Source organism: Nycticebus coucang, chromosome 2 (genome assembly GCF_027406575.1).
Source record: "Nycticebus coucang isolate mNycCou1 chromosome 2, mNycCou1.pri, whole genome shotgun sequence".
Taxonomy (NCBI): Eukaryota; Metazoa; Chordata; class Mammalia; order Primates; family Lorisidae; genus Nycticebus; species Nycticebus coucang.
Genome location: NC_069781.1, coordinates 5,260,566 through 5,285,606, shown reverse-complemented (window position 1 = coordinate 5,285,606; position 25,041 = coordinate 5,260,566). Strand labels below are relative to the sequence as shown.

Genomic DNA, 25,041 nt, shown 5'->3' with positions numbered 1-25,041 from the left:
AGTCCTGGCCCTGCTGTGGAGTCAACACACTTGAAAAGGTGCTTAACCTCATGCTGCCCAGAGACAAGCAAAATTGCACTGACATATGAAAGGAAGTGGGAAGAAGAAAAAACAAAACAAAAACCGGGTGCAAAGGAGTAGGGTGTCGGCCCCATATGCCGGAGGTGGCAGGTTCAAACCCAGCCCCGGCCAAAACCGCAAAAACAAAACAAAAACCAAACTGCATCACTGCACACTGCACAGGGCCTGCTCTTAGGAGTGTAAAGTGGTACAACCACTTTCAAGAAGAACTTGGCACTACCTAGAAAACTGAAGATAGACAAAACCTTCCACACCGCATTTTCACTTCTGGATATATGCTAGAAACCAGTGTTTTTACAAACACTTTTAATAACCTATGTTATGAAGTACACTTTACACCAAAACCCAGCATACTCACACACACCTCACAACTGAAACAAATTTCATAAAATAAAGGTTGATTATCCCTCATCTGAAATGCTTGCGATCAGAAGTGTTTCAGATTTCAGCTATTTTCAGATTTGGAATATCTATATTATATTTACTAGTTGATTATGCCTAATCCGAAGATAAAAAATCTAAAATGTTTCAATACACCAATGATCACCTCCTTTAAGTGTTATGTTAGCATTCAAAAAGTTTTAGATTTTGGAACGTTTCATATTTCAGATTAGAAATACTCAATCTGGGCCCGGCACCCGTAGGACAGTGGTTAACAGTACCAGCCACATACACCAAGACTGGCGGGTTTGAACCTGGCCTGGGCCAGCTAAACAGCAACTGCAACAACAACAAAAAATAGCCAGGCATTTTGGCGGCACCTGTAGTCCCAGCTACTTGGGAGTCTGAGGCAAGAGAATCACTTACACCCAGGAGTTTGAGGTTGCTGTGAGCTGTGACGCCACGGCCCTCCACCAAGGGCAACATAGTGAGACTCTATCTCGAAAAAAAAAAAAAAAAAAAAGAAAAGAAAAGAAAAGAAAAAAGAATACTCAATCTGTACTTACCTTCACTGCTTATACGCTGATCTTTTCTATTTTCTTCTGTTGTATTTTAACTTTTTAAAGTATGCTGATCCTGGTATCCCTAAACTGACCTTACAATCTATTAGTACAATTCAAAATTTGAAAAGCACTACTCTGGGAAGCTGTATGTGTATGTAAGAGACACGACTGAAAACACTATGCTTAACTATTGCTCGGTATTACATGGTATAATTCATTCATCTATGGCATTAAACATTTTTATACCTGTGCTGGAAAAATATGCACATGAATGTTCACTATAATAAAGTTTGAATAAAAAATTGAAAAGAATCTAAATTATGAATGGATAATGAATAAATTGTACACTCATACAATGGCCTCTAGCAATTAATAATACATAAAATCATCAATCTCACAAAAGTAATGGCAAGTAAAAAGAGTTGAAGACTGACAATGTACTGTAAGTTTTAAGAGCAAATGGACTCTGCCCGTAGGTAATCCATATGTAGTTAAGAGGAAAAACGCATGATCCCTCAGAATAAAGATGACATGCCCAAGTGCTTCTGTAGCTGGGTGTGGCCAAGAGGAAATAGGCAGAGGTGTTATGGTGGCATCTAGGGATTTTCCTGAAAGCACAGCTAGTATGTTCCCTCTGCCCCTCCTTCCTCTTTTTCTCCTGTTTACTGGAGCTGGAGCAGCTTTCTCTGACCTGGAGGTGCACTAAGAGGCCACCAACACTGGAGGAGCAGGTTAAGAGGAGCCTGGGTATCCAGAGACTCAAATCAGTGGGAGCCTTGATTCAGCTGTGTGAGAATTAGGGCAGGCTTCAGGGGAAACAACGTCTGAGATGAAACCTGAAGAGCCAATCAGGAGTGAGTTAGCTACACACAGTGGGGTGGGGGGACTTGAGGAGAGGTTTCGATAAACAAGGACCAGGACAAGAGGACCTCGAGTGCTTCAGGGTGACCTGAACACAGTAAGGGTTTGGATCTGCTTACTGCAGTATCCCCAGTGTCTAGCATAATGCCTGGCAGTTAACTGAGGCTCAACAGAGGTTAGATGACAAAAAAAAAAAAAAAAGCCTAGCATAGTAGAGGGTGGTGAAAGTTGAGGCTTTAAGCACCAACCTGCATCTCCTTTGTAGCTGCTGAGTGTCAGTACTTACTATGTGTCAGCAATTCTTGAAGTAATCCTATGAGGCAGATATTAACCCTGCTATCTATGTTTTATAGGTGGAGAGACTGAAGCTTAGAGATTTTTTTTTTTTTTTTGGTAGAGACAGTCTCACTGTATCGCCCTCGGTAGAGTGCCGTGGCGTCACACAGTTCACAGCAACCTCCAACTCCTGGGCTTAGAAGATTCTCCTGCCTCAACCTCCCGAGAAGCTGGGACTTAGGCGCCAGCCACAACGCACAGCTATTTTTTTTGTTGCAAATTGCCCAGGGCCAGGGTTGAACCTACCACCCTCAGTATATGGGGCCGGTACCCTACCCATTGAGCCACGGGTGCCACCAGAGATGTTAAATACATGGAAGAAATAATTTTTTTCAGTAGAACTAGTGAAGAGCATTACCATAGATGATTCTGGACACTTCAGTGAAATTGTAAAATTATTTCCATTTACTTGACCTTAATAGTTGCTCTTTATACCACTCATTTTGGGTTATAACTTTGTATCAAACTGCTTTCCCAAGCTCTTCTGCCCTGTCTTTTGTGGAATTTATCAAGCTATGCTATCTGTCCACCAACTTGCCCTCCTCCTCTTTAGACTGTATGTCTCCTTGAAGGCTTCTCTGTTGAAAAAAATCAGTACTTGGTACAGAGTCCGGCATAGGGTAAATCTTCAATAAAATACCTGCTAATGAGTCAACAAGTTCATATGGGCCACAGCCCCAAGCAGGATTGACTTGCTCTCTGTCATTTAAGCTGCCCACACTAAAAACTGAAAAACAAATAAACCCACGTAAAGTAACATACCCAAAGGATTCTTCTTATCTTTACACTTTTCTTTGAATTCAAGGATAATTTTTTTCATTAGTTCATCCACAGCTGCATTGGAAGGTGCACACACGAGGACCCGGTTCTGTTTGATTTTGGCATTGGAGTTTTCATCCGAATGCCCCCGTCTCTGGGTCTACAATTTGCCACACACATACCAAATAAACACCAAAAAAGTATCCGTGAGGTCTAGTACATAGTTTTAAAGTTTTTCTTCATATCAATGTATATTTGAAAGTTCCCATAATAAAGTTAAAGATAAATGAAAGCACTAATACCTTACATTGCTATTAAAATTACTCTAGAGTAACATTTTTTTTTTTTGTAGAAGACAGAGTCTCACTTTACTGCCCTTGGTAGAGTGCCATGACGTCACAGGACTGACAGCAACCTCCAGCTCTTGGGCTTCCATGATTCTCCTGCCTCAGCCTCCCGAGCAGCTGGGACTACAGGCGCCCGCCACAACGCCCGGCTATTTTTTGGTTGCAGTTCTTGAACCCACCACCCTCGGTATATGGGGCCGGCGCCCTACTCACTGAGCCACAGGCGCCACCCACATTTTTTAATCATAACTGTTCTGAGTCTCACTTTTCCATCCACTTACTTTAATTAATCCTCAACCTAACCAAAATGGAGCCCAGAAAAACATTCAAGATCGTTTCCTGGCATTAGATGTGACCTACAATGAAACCTAATGACCACCATTCTAGTCCTTAGGATTTGTTTCTTTACATAAGATAGTGTTTCCTACTCTTTTTACATGTAACTTTCCCTTTCTCTGCTATCCCCCTCTCATGCAGTTCTATACGATATCAAAAATATACACAAAAGTGAAGGGGAAAGGCACTTTGACACCTATTTACATGCCAGTTAATCCAGGGAAAGTACAACTAGGGGTCCAGTCCACACCAGCGCCTTCACTCACACCTACCTCTGTCAGCAAGCGGTACAGGAGGCCAACAATAGTTTTTGATTTTCCTGTTCCAGGTGGACCATGAATCAGGCAGATTTTGGCAACTGATGGTGAGTGCTTCACCATGGCATATGCAGTTTCTATTGCTTTCTTTTGGTCTTCATTAAAATCTCTTAAGTAGGCAATCTACATAAAAAGACATTTATGAGAATGAATTCTTTCTGTAGTGGCACAGGAGAAGAAAATAAATGAAAAACGTCCATTCAAATGTCCTCCAATGTGTGTCAGACAAAAGCTTTGGTTATGGTCGGGCAATACTTCAAAGTGTCCTTTGACCTAAAAGCCACTTTCACTACTAGAAAAAAATGCTAATTACTTACTAATTAAGTGTCTGTAGGCTTCATATATTTACAAAGACCACGACTACATTTTTGTTTGTGATTTCTACAATGATGACCACAAAGAAGCGCATTAATCTACACTTCCCTTCTACTTGTTTCCTTCCATTTCTTTAGGCAGTAAAAACATTCTATGTGTTAGGAAAGAAATAGTGATAGGATGGAAAAAGCATGGATTTCAAGGTAAGATCTAAGTTTAAACTTCATTTCCTATTTTTTCAGAGACAAGGTCTCACTCTGTCCCTCAGGCTAGAGAACAGTGGCCCAATCGTAGCTCACTGTAATCTTGAACTCCTGGGCTCAAGTGAGCCTCCCTCCTCAGCCTCCCAAAGTGTTGTGATTACAGGTGTGAGAATTACAAGCGAGGTCAATAAACTCCTAACCTCTCTGAGTCTTTGCCTGTTATTCATTAACTCTAGTATTCCTTTAAAAAGGTGAGAAATGACTGAAATAAAGCACAGGAAAGGACACAGTAGGGGTTCAAAAATATTAGTTTTCTTTTGCATTTCTCTACACTAACTTTCTGTAATTTATTACTCCTCTACCAGTGAAAAACACTTGTTCACACAAGGTAACAACTCATCTTTGCATTTGCAACAATACCAGTCAGCCCTCCATCAATCACGCAAATGCAAATTTGACATCACTAACCTTGAAACTCCTACTCCTGAACTTCATCACCTAACATTAACATTTTAATATTGCTTGTCCAGTATACCTTCAACTCTACCGCACCTTTTCCTGAGGTTAGCTAATTACATACTCTGCAATATTAAAGAAACTTAGCATTCAACTGTGCATTCACAGCAAACATGTCTTTTGTTGTAGACCGAGAGGAGCGGGTAGTATTAAAAATACGAAGCTTCACATCCTGACGTAAAATGTTCTTGTTATCACTCACAATTCTCTCAGACGTTGTAGTTAGTAAATCTTTTGTACAGAAGTCCATGGGGTTTGGATTTAGAACCGCTCTAGCCAGTTGGTTCCGACCACTTAACAGAGACATGGCTTTCAATTTCCTTTGTGTAGTTACTAGAGAACTGATTACAATACACGTCACAAATTCATTTAACTTGGCTGGCAAGTTATCTTGAGTCTGGATGGAAAGGCAACACTCAGATTTCCCATTACGCACTGTTATCAAGGAGGAGAAAAAGCAGTTTCAGTTACTAGTGAATAATGCTTTCCAGTAAAAAAGGTTAGGCAAAGTTGTTTTCTGTAAGATTCATTACTTTAAAAATTCGCTCAATAACTATTTACTGAACGCCTCCTAAGAACCAAGCAATGTTCTGTCTTCCAAAGGCTTATTTTCTAGAATAGGGAGGCACATAACCAAATACACATGTCAGTCAGGTTTATAACAAATGAAGAAAGCAGAGACAGTGGACAAAGAAGCGATGGAGGATGAAGGCAGAAAGGCTGGTCAGGGAAGGCCTGCCTGATGATATACTGGAGCAGGGACCGGAAGAGAGTAAGCTGTGTCCTTAACAAGGGGAAAGAGCACTACAGACAGACAATCAACAACCACAGAGACTGTAAGGCAGAGGTGTGTCAGACAATCAACAACCACAGAGATTGTAAGGCAGAGGTGTGTCAGAAGTACTTTACAAGTAAGGGGGAAGGCCAGACTAGCTGGAAGGGAAAGTAGGGGGAGGAGTGCCAGGCAATTCACAGTGACATGGGCCTATATTTTAAAGGGTTCCACAGACCACAGTAATGACCGTGAACACTATTCAGAGTCAGGCAGAAAGCCACAGGGCCGCTGCGTGTAGGGAAGTAACAAGCTCCACCTTACACATTAAACAAATCACTCTTATTCAGAACAAAGAATAAACTGCAATGGATAAAAGTGCAGATACAAAAAGACCACATACAAGGCTACTTCAGTAATCTAGGTGAAAGCTAACGGTAGCCTGGGCCAGGATGTAGAAGCAGGGATTGTAGAAGGATGGGTCAAAAGGATTTGCTGACAATTTAGCTATAGGATAAGAGAGAAAGTAAGCATCACGGATATGATCCCAAGGTTTTTGGACTGAGCGACTTAAAGAATAGAGGCTCCACTTAACAAGATGGGAAAAACTAAAGGAAGAGTAGATGTCAGGCAGAAAATCAAGCGTTCACTTTTGGATTAGTAGGTATGGAGTATCTAGCAGGTCTCCAAATGGAGACATCGGATAGTTTTCACCCATAAATGAATTCTGGGAAGGAAACTGCCTTACAACTATAAATCTGGCAAATGTTATAGTTTGGAAGAGCCAAAAGCACAGAATAGGCCATTTAGCCTTGCCGGGACTCTCTTTTTTTTTGTAGAGACAAGAGTCTCACTGTACCGCCCTTGGGTAGAGTGCTGTGGCGTCACACGGCTCACAGCAACCTCCAACTCCTGGGCTAAAGCGATTCTCTTGCCTCAGCCTCCAGAGTAGCTGGGACTACAGGCGCCTGCCACAACGCCCGGCTATTTTTTGGTTGCAGTTTGGCCGGGGCTGGGTTTGAACCCGCCACCCTCGGCATGGGACTCTCTTTTTTTTGAAACAGAGTCTCACTATGTCACCCTCGGTAGAGTACTGTGGCGTCACAGCTCACAGCAACCTCCAGCTCTTGGGCTTAGGCAATTCTCTTGCCTCATTCTCCCAAGTAGCTGTCACTAAAACCTCACTAACTTTTCTATTTTTTTGTACAGACAAGGTCTTACTATGTTGCTCAGGCTGGTCTCAAACTCCTGGCCTCAAAGAATCTTTCCAATGTGGCCTCCCAAAGTGCTAGGATTACGGGCCTGAGACACTGGGTCTGGCCCTACCTCAGGGAGACAAGTCCCTATAATCTAGTGGATGAGAGTGATATAAACAGTAGATTACTTCCAGAGTTGTCCAAGTTAAAAATAAACAAACAAATAATAAACCTAGTAGATTCCTCAAGCTACCTTACAATGAGATTTATGTTTTGTATTTTCATTAGTAATTAGCCACAAAACCAAGGTTGAAATGCAATTTAAGATACAACAAACAGATGGCTTGCAAGTGGTTAACAGATGGTTTTAACAGACACAATGACAGATGAAGGGAAAGTGCCCAGAAGAGGGCATTACAGAAGAAAGCTTTTATTTGTTTTTTTTTTTTTGGAGACAGAGTCTCACTTTATTGCCCTTGTAGAGTGACGTGGCCTCACAGCTCACAGCAACCTCCAGCTCTTGGGCTCAGGCGATTCTCTTGCCTTAGCCTCCCGAGTAGCTGGGAACACAGGCGCCCGTCACAATGCCCAGATATTTTGTTACAGTTGCCACTGCTGTTTTAGCTGGCTGGGGCTGGTTTCAAACCCATTACCCTTGGTATATGGGGCTGGCACCCTACCCACTGAGCCACAGGCGCCACCCAGTTTTTTTTTATAACAAAGAGTCTCACTTTGTCACCCTCAGTAGAATGCCGTGGCGTCATAGCAACCACCAGCTCTTGGGCTTAGGCGATTCTCACAAGAAAGCTTTTAAATCATAAGGCTAGGTCTTTTCCAGATGAGTCTAGAAAAACTAGAAAAGGGACTCCAAATGGTAAGTAATCAACACATAGCAAAAACATGTTTTATAAATGTTTATCAAATACATGACTGGTAAAGCACAACTTGGTGGGAAATTAGATGAGCTTGTATCTGATAGATTTATTAATGTGTCATTTACTTACTGACTGAAGTACGCCGAAACTTGTGAACATAACCACAGTAATATTCATAGAGATCCTTCGTGCAATTTCTCTCTGTATCTTTCTTCTCTCCATTTTGTCTCTCAGGAACCAAAAACACCAAATCATTTTCCTTTGGATGAAGCTGTTTAGCCAGATCAACTTCCTCCAGGTAAACTATAAAACAACAAGAAGTCAAAATTTATGTAACTCTAACAAAATTATTTTAAGTAAGATTAACTCAAAAGAAATCAAATCCTTGTACTTAAGTTCAAAAGTATACAGCACAGGGCGGCACCCATAGCTCAGTGAGTAGGGTGCTGGCCACATACACAGAGGGTGGTGGGTATGAACTTGGCCCAGGCCCTCTAAACAAACAAACTAACAACAACAACAAAAAAATAGCTGGGTGTTATGGTGAGAGCCTGTAGTCCCAACTACTCGGGAGGCTGAGGCAAGAGGATCATTTAAGCCCCAGAGTTTGAGGTTGCTATGAGCTGTGATGCCACGGCACTCTACCAAAGGCGACAAAGCAAGACTGTCTCAAAAAAAAAAAATAATAATAATAAATAAATTTTTTTTTGTTGTTGTTAATATATTTTCTTTCCTAGACGTACATTATGGTCTTTAATCAAAAGACTTTCTTGTTTACTCCCCCCTTTCAAAGTTCCAACAAAAAATATAAAAACAGATCTGAGCACAGTCATGTACTACATAATGACATTACATTCAATGACAAACTCCATATACCTGTGGTCCAATGAGATTATCATACTGTATTTTTATTGTGCCTTTTCTTTTTTTTTTTTTTTTGCTGGGGCTAGGTTTGAACCCACCACCTCTGGCATATGGGACCGGCGCCCTACTCCTTGAGCCACAGGTGCCGCCCATATTGTGCCTTTTCTATGTTCAGACATATGTTCAGTTTCCATTGTGTTCCAAATGCCTACAGTATTCAGTGTAGTAATAAACTGCCCAGGTCTGTAGTCCAGAAGCAGCAGTCTGTACTGCACAGCCTAGGAGTCCTGTACACTACACATTTAGGGTTATGTAAGGATGCTCTACTATGTCCCCACAACGACAAAATCATCTAACAACACATTTCTCAGAATATAAGTGATGCCTGACTATACATACAGGAATTTTGGACCTTCGTTGGCATTTCAAACAAAAGGGTAAAGATAAGTCATAAACTAAACAGGACTGAGAAAATAAGGCAAGCAAAACAATTAGGCAAAGTTCAGTACCAATCACCAATCCAGCACTATACTCTGAAAAATACAAAATGCTGCCAAAAGAAACAGCCTAAATAAAAGGAGAAATCACTAACTTTAATGACTAAGACTGAAAGCTATTAAAATGTCAGCTCTCGGGCGGCGCCTGTGGCTCAGTGAGTAGGGCGCCAGCCCCATATGCCGAGGGTGGCAGGTTCAAACCCAGCCCCGGCCAAACTGCAACAAAAAAAATAGCCGGGCGTTGTGGCGGGCGCCTGTAGTCCCAGCTGCTTGGGAGGCTGAGGCAAGAGAATCGCGTAAGCCCAAGAGTTAGAAGTTGCTGTGAGCCGTGTGACGCCACGGCACTCTACCCGAGGGCGGTACAGTGAGACTCTGTCTCTACAAAAAAATAAAAAAATAAATAAAATAAAATGTCAGCTCTCACCAAGTTAATCTTTAAATGCAAAACAACCCTAATCAAAATACCAGCAGGTTATTTTCCTAAAAATCGACAAATTGGCCAGGCTTGCTGACGCCTGTAATCCTAGCACTCTGGGAGGCCCAGTGGATTCCTTGAGCTCAGGAGTTCAAAACCAGCCTGAACAAGAGTGAGACCCTGTCTCAACTAAAAATAAAATAACTAGCCAGGCGTTGTGGCAGGCACCTGTAGTCCCAGCTACTTGGAGGCTGAGGCAAGAGGATCACTTAAGCCCAAGAGTTTGAGGTTGCTGTGAGCTGTAACACCAAGGGACTCCACCAAGGCTGACAAAGCAAGACTGTCTCAAAAAAAAAAAAAAAAAAAATTGACAAGTTGATTGTAAAACTTATATGACAATACAAAGAAACTTCTTTTTTAAAGGAACAGAACTATATAAGGCTTAAAACTTTAGGATTTCAATGCTTTTTATAAAGTTACAATAATTAAGAAAGTGGATAGGTGTTAAGATAGATATACAAATAAAGAGAACAGAACAAAGTGTCAAAAAATACACTTCAACCAGTTAACTGATGTTCTGACAAGCCAGAGTTGCACGTTAAGTTGGATGTTTCTAATTCAAGGACTGCCTGTAGAAGGAAAAAGGGCCCCAATTTCCTAATGGTAGGCTGTTGGGTGAGATATAATGTTAAAACTTAGTACTCAGGAGGTGGCCATAGCTCAGCAGGTAGGGTGCTGGACACATTTGGTCTGAGTCCGGTTCAGCCCAGCTAAAACAATGACAACCGCAACAACAAAAAATAGCCAGGTGTTGTGGTGGGCGCCTGTAGTCCCAGCTACTTGGGAGGCTGAGGCAAGAGAATCGCTTAAGCCCAAGAGTGTGAGGTTGCTGTGAGCTGTGATGCCACGGCACTCTACCCAGGGGGAAAGCTTGAGACTCTGTCTCAAAGCAACAACAAACCTTCCCCCCGCTAGTACTTAGTTCGCTCTTCCAAGTAGGAAAAAAAAAAAAAAATGAGTTCCTAGGGCTGAAGCAAAGCTTTAGGTAGGCCAGAGGCCAGCTCTGTGCATTCCAGCCAGCATCTGCTCTAGTAGTAATAATACTAACACTGAATTTACCACTAAGGGCTTAAATAAATTTGCAGAAAGATTTAAAAGATGGATGTGTATGGGGAAGGGTTGGATGGACTTGGCTCTTAAAACAGTTTCATTATGCTTTATGGCTATCGCATCTAGACGTACAGTTGACCCTTGAACAGCAGGTTTGAACTGCAAGGGTCACTTATACATGGATTTTCATCACCTTTGCCACCCCCTGAAACAGCAAGATGGACGACTCCTCTTCCTCCTTAGCCTACTGAACATAAAGACGAAGACCTTTACAGAGATCCACTTTCACTTAGTGAAGAGTATATTTATTTTCTCTCTTATGATTTTCTTAACATTTTCTTTTCTTAGCTTATTTTATTGTGAAAATATAGTGTACAATACACATAACATACAAAATATGTGTTAACTGACTCTGTTATCAGTAAGGCCTTTGGGTCAACAACCAGTTGTAAAGTTTTTGGGAAGCAAAATTTGTATGCAAATTTTCAACTGTGCAGGGGTTTTTCAGTGCTCCGTCATGCTGTTCAAGCATCAATAATACAAAACTGTGAAAAATCAATACAGTAGTTCTGAATACACAGACCTAAAAATTATCTATCCCTCGAAAACCTCATGTTAAAAACTGAACAATCAGGTGCAGTGATAAGTGCCCATAGTCCTAGCTATGCAGGAGGCTGAGGCAGGAGGCTTGTTTGAGCCCAGGAGTTTGAGGCCAACACAGTAAGACTCTTGTCTCTGAAAAGGAAAAAAAAAGGCACTCTGGGAGGCCCAGGCAAGTGGATTGCCTGAACTCACAATGGTTGGTTCAAGACCAGCCTGAGCAAGAGCAAGACCCCGTCTCTAAAAATAGCTGGGCATTGTGGCAGGTTCCTATAGTCCTAGCTATTCAGGAGGCTGAGACAAGAGGATCATTTGAGCCCAAGAGTTTGAGGTTGCTGTGAACTATGATGCCAGAGCACTCTACCAAGGGTGACAAAGTAAGACTCTGTCACCACAAAAAAACAAACAAACAAAAAACAAAAACCCAGCAAGTAATGAAACTGAAAATGAAAAAGTTTCAAAATTGATGGAGGGGCCAGGCAAGGTGGCTCATGCCTATAATCCTAACACTCTGGGAGGCCAAGATGGTTGGATTGCCTGAGCTCATAGGTTTGAGACTAACCTGACGAGACCTCATCTCTAAAAACAGCAGAGCATTATGGTGGGCGCCTATAGTCCCAACTACTCAGCAGGCTGAGACAGGAGAATTGCTTGAGCCCAAGACTTTGAGACTGCTGTGAGCTGTAATGCCACAGCACTCTACCAAGGGCAACAAGTGAGACTGTCTCAAAATAAACAAATGAATAAACAAACAAATAACTGAATGAATGAAAAATGTAACAAGTAAAATGATCCTATCTCTCCTAGTACAGACACTTCATATGGGTGAGTAGAAGGCCTGGCATTAAGACATACATCAATATGTCAATGGAATTCTCTCTAGAGAGAATGCTTACTTCGGAAAATTTTGCTATTTAACACGGCTTTTGGGAGTATTTTTGCTTTCTTAATTTGCTTTTTTGTTTTGTATAGGTGGCACAGGAATGGCTGAGCTCTCCCAATAAAGAGATTTTCTATTAGCTTCTATCAGTATGGGTGTTTATTTTATTTCTGGCTGATATTACCTATGAATGCCCTGCAATGAACATGTAGTACATTTTCCCCAATACACACATGCTCATTTTTTTCTCAAGTGGATACACAGAGTAGGATGGATGGGGTGTTGAATAAAAAGAGGACTTATGCATTTCACTTTTCAGAGTTCTGAATGTCTGGTGTATTTAACTGGTACGTAATAGTGATTTCAGACCAATCATGAAATGAAAAGACAGATCCAGGAAGATTTACTCAGAATCTACATAGGTCATTACTGCAATACTCTCACCAAGCCCTTTCACTCATCCTTTCTCTCATTTCCAGAGTCCACTGACATTTCAGCTTGTGGAATTCTAATTACAGAGTGGTGGGAGGGAGCCATGAATTTTTTATACTCATAATTGTCCCAGTAATCATCCTCATTAAGATTTTTAACATATTCTTGCAAGAGACTGCAAATTCAGCTTAGAAAACCTACGTCCACAAAAATTCAAGTAACAATGGCCTCTCCACTTAATTGGTAATCTCCAATTATTATATTACACATTTCAAGATGCATAAGAAAGATCTTACCTACAAATTCCCAGCATTTTTTATAATCAGCAGGAAATTTTCGTAAATTCAACCGATAGAAAATCTCTTTATTGTGAGAGCTGAGCCATTCCTGTGCCACCTATACAAAACAAAAAGGCAAATTAAGAAAGCAAAAACACTCCCAAAAGCCATGTTAAATAGCAAAATTTTCTAAGGTAAGCAACAATAAAACCTAGAATCTGAGGTGACAGAAACTAAAATTTAACTCGTGGCAATTTAATAAAACTGTCTAGCACACTCCTGCCAATTCAGTAGCTGTTAACTACATTTGGCTATTTAACTAAAATCTTAAAAATTAAAAATTGCTCAAACCTTCTGTGTGCTTGAGAGCCACCTGTGATTCTGCGCTCATGCTGCAGATACAGAGCACGTCCAGCAATGGATAAAGTGCTGCTGGGATATACTGGTACATGCTGCTTCCCAATCAGACCACCTCACAAGTCTGAAAGGACCTAGATTTGTGGCAAAACTTTGGGATTTCTCACTAACATGTCATCCTGCCAGTTTTAGAAGGGCCCATACCTACCTCCCAATTTGCCAAAGTACCTGTGAGGATTACAGAGAAATACAGAGAACCAACCCCACCCCCAAATTTAGCAAGGAGACTGTTAGCATAAGTAAGTCATATTGGCTTGGCGCCCATAGCTCAGTAGTTAGGGTGACGGCCACATATAGCAGGGCTGGCAGGTTCAAACACGGCCTAGGCCTGCTAAGCAACAATAACAACTACAAAAAAAAAAGGCAACACCTGTAGCTCAGTGGGTAAGGTGTCAGCCACACACACTGAGGCTGGCGGGTTTGAACCTGGCCCAGGCCCGCTAAATCGACAACCACAACAAAAAAACAGCCGGGTGTGTGGTGGCGCCTGTAGTCCCAGCTACTCAGGAGGCTGAGGCAAGAGTATTGCTTAAGCCCAAGAGTTGGAGGTTGCTGTGAGCTGTGATGCCATGGTACTCTACCGAGGGTGACATAGTGAGACTCTGTCTCAATAAATAAATTGGCCATCAGTGCCTCTGATGGAACTTATCACCAGAGACTACTGGTGCTGAGCTGCTTCTGCACTACAGTTAACCAACTAAGACTCCACCATGACTGTGCTATAGACATGGGGGAAAGAACACTGAATCTGTGTTATTTGCTAATGAGGTCAGATTCTGGTCCACGAGTTATAACCCATTTTTATTATCCAACTTTATGTCCAGAATACTCTATGGCAGTGGTGTATTTAGGCTCCCTGTGAAAAAGGTCATTTGGACCCCCCCCTTTTTTTTTACAATAATGGAAACAACCCAAATGTCCATCAACTGGTGAATGAAAAAAACAAATGTGGTATACCCATACAATGAAATCTCTCATTTAGCAATACTAATATACGGATGAGCCTCTAAACTATTATGATGAAGTGAAAGGCGCCAGATGCAAAAGACCACGTATTGTGTAGTTCTATATATACGACATTTCCAGAAAAGAAAATCTAGAGACAGAAGATCAATTGTTTGCCAAGAGCTCGTGGTAGGAATGGGGACTGACTGCAAATGGGCACAAGGGATTGCTCTGGGTCTGTAGAAATGTTCTGAATCTGGGTTGTGGGATGGTTGTATAACTGTACATTTTGTAAAATATCATTCACTTGTAGTTTTATGTTACAGTACATTATACTTCAATAAAGCTCTTAAAATGTATCCTAGTGGGTACAACAAAGAGAAAAAAGTATTATATTCTGTCTAGAATAAGACATATCATTGGAATAATCAAACACTACATGTCAGGTTCTAAATAGAATACCAATCAAATTTTTGTAAACAGAGTTTACAGCCACGACAGCATTCCATTAGCAATGTGAAAGTTCAATTGAGTCAAATTACAACATGATGCCACAGCCCATAGCTTATTAGAAAGGCTAAGAATTAAAATCAAACAAGGTATCTTAATACCGCTAATAATTACTGGCCCGTATAAACTAGAAATGCTGAAACAATACTGTTTAAATTGTATGGTTAAAAATAAAAGAAAAAGATAACTTCAAGGTAGATTGATTGAACACATGCACTTTCTTCCTGAAATCCCACTAAAACACCAAAGAGATTTTTAAAAACAGGATTAACAATTAGGGGAAAAAGAAGAGAGAGGAGTATCAAAATTTTGGAAGCTGAAAAGCAGATGGATTAAATGGTAACTCAGCAAGCCCTAGAAATCGAACTTTAACTGGGAAGCAAATAAATACTTCCAGAAGGATGGCTGAAGGGAGACCATCCTCTGATCCCGGCAAAAATCTATAGAGATTTAGTCTTTAAAAAAGTGAATAAAGTAGTCTCTGACACTGGGGACAGCAGGAATGACAGGGATACTGTACTGAAAATGTTTATAAACAGAGTGCTAGGATACCTCTCCTCTGCCTCACACCCTCATCCAGTCCTCTCGTTACAATCAGCTCCCAACTAGGCCTGTAGCTTTCCAGGGAAAATATTTGAAGATTCTTTTTTGGTAATTCCAATTTAAGAGATTAAAAAAAAAAAAAAAAAGACTAAATTATTGACATAAGGGTAGGGTTTCCTAATGGTCAACAAGCCTATCTGTTTACTCAGAGCTCCTGGTGTTTTTTTTTAATCTTTTATGTATACCAATATATATACAACTGCACATAAACATAGAATTCTTTACAATTATAAATTATAAAAAGCAATGTCAGGTATTACCATGCTATGGCACCCTTCAGATCATATCTGACCTCCACAGTGCAATGATAAAAGAGGATCATTTTTGTAAAACTATTTTAAGGTTTCCTGTTTTGAAATTTAGCTTTATATAAAATGTTTTAAAACAGATACACTTTACACAACGTAAAATTCACCATTTGAAGCGTTTGCTTCAGTGGTTTTTGCTACTATGCTTTTATTCACTATGTTGTACAACCATCACCACTATCTAACTGTAAAACTTATCCATCATTCCTAAAGAAACCCTAGGCTCGGCACCTATAGCACAATGGTTACAGTGCCGGCCACGTGCAATAAGGGTGGGGCGGGTTCAAACCTAGCCCAGGCCAGTCAGCTAAACGATGACGACAACTGCAACAAAAAATAGCCGGGTGTTGTGGTAGGCACCTGTAGTTCCAGCTACGTGGGAGGCTGAGGCAAGGGAATTGCTTGAGGTTGCTGCGAGCTGTGATGTCACCACACTCTACCAAGGTTGACATAGTAAAAATGTCTCAAAAAAAAAAAAAAAAAAACACCCAAAAAACAAAAGAAACCCTATTCCTACTGCTGATAGGTTAATACCAATTCTCCCCTCCACCCATCCCAACAAGTACTAATCTGTTTTCCATCTCTATAAATTTACACATTCTAGATAATACATGTGAATAGAATCGTGTAATATGTAACTTCCTATATCTGTCTTCTTTCACTTAGCGTAATATCCTCCACAACGTTTGCAAGGTTCATCAATGAACATGTTATCAGAATTTCAAGCTCCTTTTTATAGCTAAAATTCCACTGTATGGACAGACCACATTCTGTTTATCCATTCATCAGCTGGAGGACGTTTGGGCTGTTTTCCTGCCTTGGCTATTAAGAACAATGTTCAGGGTGGCGCCTGTGGCTCAAAGGAGTGGGGTGCTGGCTCCATATGCCGGAGGTGGCGGTTTCAAACCCAGCCCTGGCCAAAAACTACAAAAACAAACAAACAAAAAAAGAACAATGTTCAAAATCTACTTTTTAGTCTCTTGTTCTTAAATGTGAGTAGACCACCAGAATCAGCCGTCTGAAAAAAGGCATCACCAGAAGGGACTATAGATGCTAAAAGTAACAGGGGAAAAGAAAACAACGGGGGGAAGAAGAGCTCTGCAAAACGAGGAGAACTTTCAACTAACTTTAAAATTATCATTAATACAGTTTAGCTAATGAAAGATACCATCTTTATGAAATAAGAACTCTATAAAAAGGAGTATTCAATTCAGAGTGCCAAGATTTCTAGAAAACTACGAATAAAAATATACTAAACAAAGTCTAATAAGTTTGGGAGAAAAGTTGAGAAGACCTCCAAGAAAACAGAGAGAGAGAAAAAAAAAAAGATTAAAAAATAGAAAAAAATACAAGAATAGGAGAAAATCGAAAAAAATTTAAGATCTACAAGGTTTCAAAAATTTAACTCTCACATACACTTTTTTTGAGACAAAAGTCCCACTATGCCTCCCTTAGTAGAGTGCCGTGGCATCACAGCTCACAGGAACCTCAAACTCTTGGGCTTAAGCGATTCTCTTGCTTCAGTCTCCCAGGTAGCTGGGACTACAGGTGCCCACCACAACGCCCGGCTATTTTTTGGTTGCAGCTGTCATTGTTGGTTAGCTGGCCCGGGCTGGGTTCAAGCCCACCGGCCTCAGTGTATGTGGCCGGCACTGTAACCATTGTGCTATAGGCACTGAGCCTCACGTATACTTTTTTGGGAAGCTCGAAGGCTGTGCCTCACTCACAAAAAAGAGAGAGACCAGTAAAGATAACATGGGTCACAGGACACAAAGACAGAACCCAGGGAAGAAGAAAATGCAACCCTGAGGATAAGGACAATAGCTGTTCTCAGGAAAATTATCCTAAGCCACACAAAGAGAAATTCATGGATTAAAAGATGTGCTTGACAATGAGCGATTTAAACATTCAAATAGAGCCTGAATTTAGTGTTGGGCTGGAAAGGGCAGGTATCTCCCGAAGCAGGAAACAGAAAATGCCTAAAACTGAAAAGTCACTAAGTCATAATACAGGCGTGTTATTTGGAAATATAGAAGGAAATTTTCAAAAGAATCAATGAAGAACTGAATTAATGGTTCAGTTCTTGGGAGATGCAGGGTGCCTGATGTTTTTTCAGTCTTGTAGAAATGTATTACTATTTTTAAACTTAGTGTATATACATATAGAACTTGTACACATTCTATTAAAAAATAAAAATAAAAAAGGCTAGGGCTACAAAATTGTCCAGAAGAGAATCAATCTGAAAAAGGAATGCATACCTTTCATTTCAGAGAAAAATGAAATCAGAAACCTGTCCATTCATAAAAAGGGCCCTGAATGACTTCTGAGTGACTGAGTCTTACTGCACACATGGAAGGTTTTTTTAAGGAATTTTAAAAAGTAAAAATTTGTTCCCAATCCCTTACCTGCCTTAAAAACATCTTTCAAAATACAGGTGTACGCTTACACTAAAGAATTATTTGCTGTTTTTCTGATGTTCAAATTTAATTGGAAATCCTGTAGGATTTGCCAACTCTAGTCAAGGGGAGGAAGGAGGAAAGAAAAAACAGACTGAGATGTGTGGAGGCTAGGGAAGAAGTTACAGCAAGAATGCAGCTGCTGTGCTGAGTAGGAAACTGAGAAGTCAGATACGTAAAGAGGAATTTAGGGGTTATTAATTTGTGTTCAATGTTATTTACCTTTGCCACCTCCCCAAAGTCAAAAAAACTCTCCCTGTGCCACCTCTGGACTTGGCACACTGGCACCCTGAGTTGTGTCTATTAAGCTTCAGGGGGCAGAAGTTAAAGTGTTTCCTCTGTGTTGCCAGAATTGCCAACAATGGGTGGTACAAATGTCTATTCAGCATGAAACCTAAAAGCAAAATCTACGTCAAGAAGGTCAATTATTTTAACTGTACTCTAATTACTACTCAGCATGGTAAAGAAAAGAAGCACCTTGAAATTTGGAAAGGCATGTAACAAAAACATATACTTACTGTTTCAAAAGTATTCAGTACCATCAAAGGGAAAAAGACATTAAAATAATCTCCACAATCTTGAAATCTGACAGGCACAGGTCTTGAGATGGACTGACAAAGACTTGCAGGGGGCCCACACTGATCAAAGTTCAAAAACATTTCATACTTCCATTTTAACACCTCTTTAACAAAGGTGTCAGAGAGGGACTGTGAAGACAACATGATGTTTACTGGAGAGGAAGTTGGAAAAGATCTGTTCTCACCAAAAGGAAGTTTATAACCTTGCCTGCCAGAATTATTTGGAGTCTGAGAATGAAGAATATTGTACGGAATCTTCATTTCCCCCATTGGCTTTAGAGATGTTGGAGTAAATGGCTGTTGCACCCCATTTGGCTTATTTTTTAGTGCTGAAGTACTTTCCAAAGTCTTGGAAAGATTAGCAATTCGCGAAGTACTACTTGAGCTAAAAATCTTAGTAGTGGAAGGTCTTGAAGGTTTAGATGCAGAAAGAGGCAAGCCAGGTTTACGAAATACATCTTCATCTGCTGCTTTAGCTTCACAGTGTTTTGAGCAGTATTCACTCTGGTTTTTCGTGATTTCAACACAATCTTTGTACTTACACTTTGAGCCACTCAAAGATTCCAACTGAGGCCGACTTACAGAACCTTCTTCCACCTCAACTGTATTCTTTCCAAAAACTAGTTCAATGAGTTTACCATTATTATTCTCTACTTGTGAACACAAATCCATATCTTCAGGATCATTTTGTGTTAAAAATAAATTATCTGCCTCTGTATCACTGTCAGATTCAGGTTCTCCCACTTTCAAATTTGCCACCTTTGTATGACGTACTGTTAGATTGCGTCCACCTGAAGGGTCCTCTGCAGGAGAGACGAGTGTTTCATTTGTTGGTATTCTTCCATTTAACGCTACAGAATTACACTGGTTCAAAAGACAAGCATCATCAGTTGCCTGAGACACAGAGTTTGCTTTTACGGTTTCTGGTTCAGAAGATGTGCTTTTTACTAACTGTCTTCCACTACTGTCGGCAAGTGTCTCAGTTCTTCCTGTATGATCCGATCTATCAGATTCTGGTACAAGCTTGTCAGAATTCTGTGCTGTCTGTGGTCCTGCTCTTATGGTACCTGTACTTTCACAATCAAAAAGACCTTGTCTATTTTTTTTGGATTTGGATCTCAGGGGCCTTTGCAACTGCAGATCTTGACTGGTTAAGAGTTTCTTGTTATTTTTGACAGTGAGAGTCTGAGGAGAAATTAATTTAGTCTTTTTTCTGGTATCAATTACTCCAACACTTTTGCCATGATGACGTAACTGAGCTAAACATTTTAAAGAATCCTGGGACAACTCAAATGCTTTACGAGGACCCTTTTTCAGACCAAGTTTCTCAACTGTTGAGGATGGCTCAGGACAGGTGCGAGGTTTCTTTGCTGGCACTATTGCAGGAGTTGTCCTACAACTTAAGTAATTTATATTTTTACTCTGTCCTTTTTTGGCATCTGAATGTGCTTTCTTAGAGGTTTTAGGAAGTGGACCTCTCCTAACGGGTTCTGAATGATGAGGCTTTGGTGAAGACTTCTTTGGTGTAACCGCAGAGGCTCTCTGAATACTTGAACTGGAAGTTGTAGGCTTTGTGTCTATACTTTTTTTAAAATCATTTTCAGGAATCTCTCTCTCAGTAGGAGTATGAGACTGGTCTTCATTTCTGACAGAAGATGAAGGCCTTAGAGGATCTTCAGACATTATTTTTTCAGATCGTTTTCTCCTAGGCTTTTTTACTTCAATTTCACAAATTTTGTCAACAGAAGTACTCTGTGGTTCTTTGTGTCCTTTAATGCTCTCTACTTTTTTAGTAACTTCTTCAGGTACATAATCTGTATCATAGCCCCAATCGTTTGTGATATCAGACATGTGAGTCAAACACGACTTTTTTTCTTCCTCCTGAACTGAATTCTTGTTTAATTTATGATCTTGCCAAACAGAAAACATTTCAGATGAACTTTCAAACTCAAAAGATTGAGATTCAGATTCCTCAACATCCAAAAAAGGCTTTGTTTTTTCTTCCTTGATTAGCTTCTTTTCCACATTACTATTAACTATTGAAACACACGGCTCTGGACATTCTTTCTTAATGCATAATTTGTCCTGTTTAATGTGTTTCTCAAGACCCAGAACTCTTTCATCATCATCATCATCAGAATCCGAGATAATAATAACTTGTCCATGGCTGGTGTCTCTGACATTATTCTGGTTAGTTGTGAAACATCTTTTATCATCTTTTACTTTTCTTTGGAATTGGGATGGGCTTTTTTGAGTTGAATCTGATGGAAACTTAGTAACACTGGCTTGAGCTATTAAAGATAATTTGTGGAGGTCTCTGTCTACCTGAGAATCCGTTAAGATATCAAATTTAGCACTGATATCAGGTGCCTGTTCTCCTGTCAGGTTAGAAGAAACCAGATCAAAACTCTTACTCGTTTCCTTCTCTCTTGATTCAAGTACAGTCACTGGATCTTTAAAGGGAGACATTTTCTTCACTAAAGTATTGGTCATTTCTGTAAATGAGACCAAATCTTTATCATCAAGATGACATTTCTGTATTTTACAACTGTTTTCATGTGAAGAGAAAATATCTAACTCTTCATTCTTTAATTGTTTCTTTTTTGGTAACAAACTGTTTATAGAATTTTGTTTTCCATTTTTATTATCATCCAGAATGCCATTAGGATCTACAGACAGGTTGTGTATAAAGCCGGCCCCTGTATCCTTCCTTGAATGGAAACTCTCAGGGTTAGATGCAGTCAGATTTTCCTCTAAACTGATAGCATTACTGACCAAAGTACTTTTCCTGTGTTGCTTCTTTATTACATGTGATAATTTTGCACAGATTTCATCTTTCTGTGCCTTAGTTTTTGGTTTTGAGGGTTTACCAAGAGTATCATCCTTTAAAGAGAAATCCTCATTTGATGTAGACACTTTCTCCAGAGATTCAGCACTAGAATCAGTCAACAAATGTGTCGGTATGATTATTCCTCTGTCACTTCCCTTTTCTGGGCCATTTCTTGAAATACAATTCTGTGGCGTATACGAGGAATTCTCTTTTACAGACTTCTGCTTCCCTCTACTTACTTTAACTCGAGTTTTAGCTTTTTCAGTACAAAGGCTTTTACTACTCTGCTTTAAACATGACTCAGCTGAGAGATGGTCTTCTAGTTTCAAATCCTTTATAATATAATCATCCTCATCATGCTCATCCATAGTGCTACTTGCTTTGATCAATGTACTCTCTGGCACTTGATATAGATCACCTTTCATTGGTTCTTTAGAAAATGCTGGGCTGGAATTTTCCACATAATGAATATCTTTTATTGATTTCTTCCCTGTTTCTTCACTTTTTTCTTTATTATAAGATGCAAGAGGGGTTTTACCTGCCAGACTCAGATCCACCACAGTGCTACATGGAGGTACTTTTGATTTTATGTTTCTAATAATTTGCTTTAAACAAGCTTGTAACTCATGGGTCTCCTGACTGGTCAACTGCCAACCTAGTGATAAATTTCCCCGAAGGAGTAAGTTAAGCTTATCCCAAAATCGCTTACAAATAGTTTGCTGCCCAAGCTGATAACCTTCTTTAAGGAGACTTCTAATCAGCTGCACACAAGCAAGTTGTACAGAGTTAGATGGCATTGAATGCAATGACAGTGATGAGATAATTGCTGTTCCTTTGGAGCAATTTCCAGATGACTTCTCAGAACTCCGTGCAAATGCAGCGGTAGGAAGTTTGGCACATTTCACAACTACTTCCACCCACTGCTGGGAACTAATCCACAGCAAATGCAAACATTTTTTATTTCTGTGCAGTTCAATCACTGATACCAAAATTAGAAGAAAAAATTCGGTGACTTTGTCACACAGAGCATCTGTTTGGTTGAGTACATCTTTGACTTCAGAATGCAGGTGATGAATAACCTCTGCTATGTAAGCAACACCCAAATCCTTAAGATCCATGAGGGACTGAACAAAAGGTATGAACCACAGAAATGTGCTGTTATGAACACGCATGTCTTGACCGATATCTGACTGAAGCACATTGGCTAATGTTTCCATTTCTTCATACATGTTAGGACAATAATCTGGGCAAATGGCAGATCTCCATCCAGAATCCTAAAATGAAAGACACTGACATTCAGATAAACGAGCACCATTTATGATAGCTTTAACACTCAAGTTGTAAAAAAGAAAATATATTTTTCCATGTACTTATCTTGGTTTATTATGTTTTATTTCTAATATAAATGCCACCCAAGAAACTGAAAACACAAATTGAATTCTTGATTCATGAAAAGGCAAATTTGCACCATCTTCACATACTCTGGACTTTCATTAGTTGGTTTTCATTTCTACCATGCCACTTATTTCCCCATTAACTTTCCATCTTACCTAAGTGCACTTAAAAATTAATTTCCCAAAGTGTACACACTGTAGAGTCCATTTTTCCCTCACGTACAAGATGGATCTGGTTCAATCAGAAGGTCTTTATGTAGGTGATTCAAGACAGCTACATAGCATAAAATCAGCAATTCAACTAATTATGTAAAACACTGCTTATATATAAAAGGCAATAAAATCATGTGACTTTTCAAAGTGTTTTATACCTTTTTGGTCTTTTCAGGATTATAATTGTATACCATCTGACTGCAAGTCACCATATCATCCAAATTTGACTCCGGTTCTATCTTGGTCCTTAAATAGCAAGAATAAACAGAAATTACTGAAATGAAGGGGAAAAAGAAGGGAAAAAACCCTCTTGTTAATAAATCAATCACAACATATTTCCTTACAGAGATTATCTTTCAATCTTGACATTAACTGCACTGACCTCACAGAACTATTTCGGATGTTCTGGATCTCTCTATTGTAGCTCCCATTGTTGATAATGGTTTGCAATGCCTCAATAGGGTCAATACGTTGACCCCAGACCTTAGATCCCAGGCGATCCAGAATCACCATGAAACAGTGTAATGCTGGCCAAAAAGGATCCACACTATCATCTGAAATGCAAATGGAGTAATCGCTAAATTACAAAACAATCAGAAAAATGTACTAAAATATAATGAGAATTAAGCATTCTTTATCTGGTTAGCAAGAAAATTAACAGCAAAGCATCAAGTAATTTAAAGTAAATCCTTAGAGACAAAGGTTTTTAAAAGTTGGCAAATTTTCAAAAGATTTTTCAAGCAATACTACGATACCCCTATACACAATGTTTTAATGGACAACGAACAGTTAAATGGGTAACAAAACAGCCTGGTATGACCTGGCACCTGTAGCTCAGTGGCTAGAGCACCAGCCACATACATGGGAGCCAGCAGGTTCGAACCTAGCCTGGGCCTGGCAAAACGACGACAACTAGAACCAAAAAATAGTCAGGTGTTGTGGCAGGCACCTGTAGTCCCAGCTACTTGGGAGGTTGAAGAAAGAGAATTGTTGGAGGTTGCTGTGAGCTGTGACGCCACATCATTCTACCAAGTATGACACAGTGAGACTGTCTCAAAACAAAAACAAAAACAAAACAGCCTGGTAAACACCTTCTTGCTGCTGTTTGTCACACTGAAACAATCTTTTCTATTCAGCTCCTCAACCCCTCCCAGGAGGAAACAGAAAAGATAAAGAGCAACTTGACATTTATAGATCTAGATGAGGCCCATAATAAAACTAACTCTTCAGTGTGATCCTGAATTTAGTGCGCCAAGCATCTGGTGTGAAGGACTGAACTCCTTAGCTAACGTGTAAGCCAAGGTGTGTACCCTTCATGCATCCATATCTCAACATGGCTTTTATTATCTACTTTTCATTCAATTTGACCTTCAATAAAGCCTGTCTTCCAAGAAAACCTAAATCCTCAGTCAAAAACTTAAAAGAGGTAGGGCATGGTGGCTCAACCCTGTAATCCTAGCTCTCTCAGAGGCCCAGGTGGGAGGATTGCTTTAGGTCAGGAGTTTGAGAAAAGCCCGAGAACAGCAAGACTCGTCTCTACTAAAAACAGAAAAAGGTAGCCAGGCATGCTAGCACTTCGGCTCCCAGCTATAGTTGAGAGGCTGAGACAGAAGGATCACTTAAGCCTAGAAGTTTCAGGTTGCTGCAAGCTACGATGATGCCATGCACTCTAGCTGGGGGGAAAGCATGAAACTTTCTTTTTCAAAAAGCAAAGAAACAGGCTTGGCACTCATAGCACAGTGGTTATGGTGCCTGCCACAACATACACCAAGGGTGGCGGGTTCAAACCTGGCCCAGGCCAGCTAAACAACTGCAACAACCAAAAAAAAAAAAAAAAGCTGGGCATTGTGGCA

At 40.1% G+C, this 25,041-nt stretch overlaps 1 protein-coding gene across 2 annotated transcripts in view; it reads right to left on the bottom strand.

The window, feature by feature from the left end:
* Nucleotides 1–25,041, bottom strand: part of SETX (senataxin) — a 180,262-nt gene that overhangs the window by 36,078 nt on the left and 119,143 nt on the right. For both annotated transcript variants that reach the window (XM_053559070.1, XM_053559075.1), the window contains exons 15-22: nucleotides 23,571–23,742; nucleotides 23,347–23,434; nucleotides 18,692–22,855; nucleotides 12,953–13,052; nucleotides 7,988–8,161; nucleotides 5,218–5,450; nucleotides 3,937–4,104; nucleotides 2,985–3,141 (exon numbers count right to left, since the gene is read on the bottom strand). In XM_053559070.1, coding sequence (XP_053415045.1) covers nucleotides 2,985–3,141; nucleotides 3,937–4,104; nucleotides 5,218–5,450; nucleotides 7,988–8,161; nucleotides 12,953–13,052; nucleotides 18,692–22,855; nucleotides 23,347–23,434; nucleotides 23,571–23,742 — 5,256 coding nt within the window. The remainder of the gene's footprint in view (nucleotides 1–2,984; nucleotides 3,142–3,936; nucleotides 4,105–5,217; nucleotides 5,451–7,987; nucleotides 8,162–12,952; nucleotides 13,053–18,691; nucleotides 22,856–23,346; nucleotides 23,435–23,570; nucleotides 23,743–25,041) is intronic.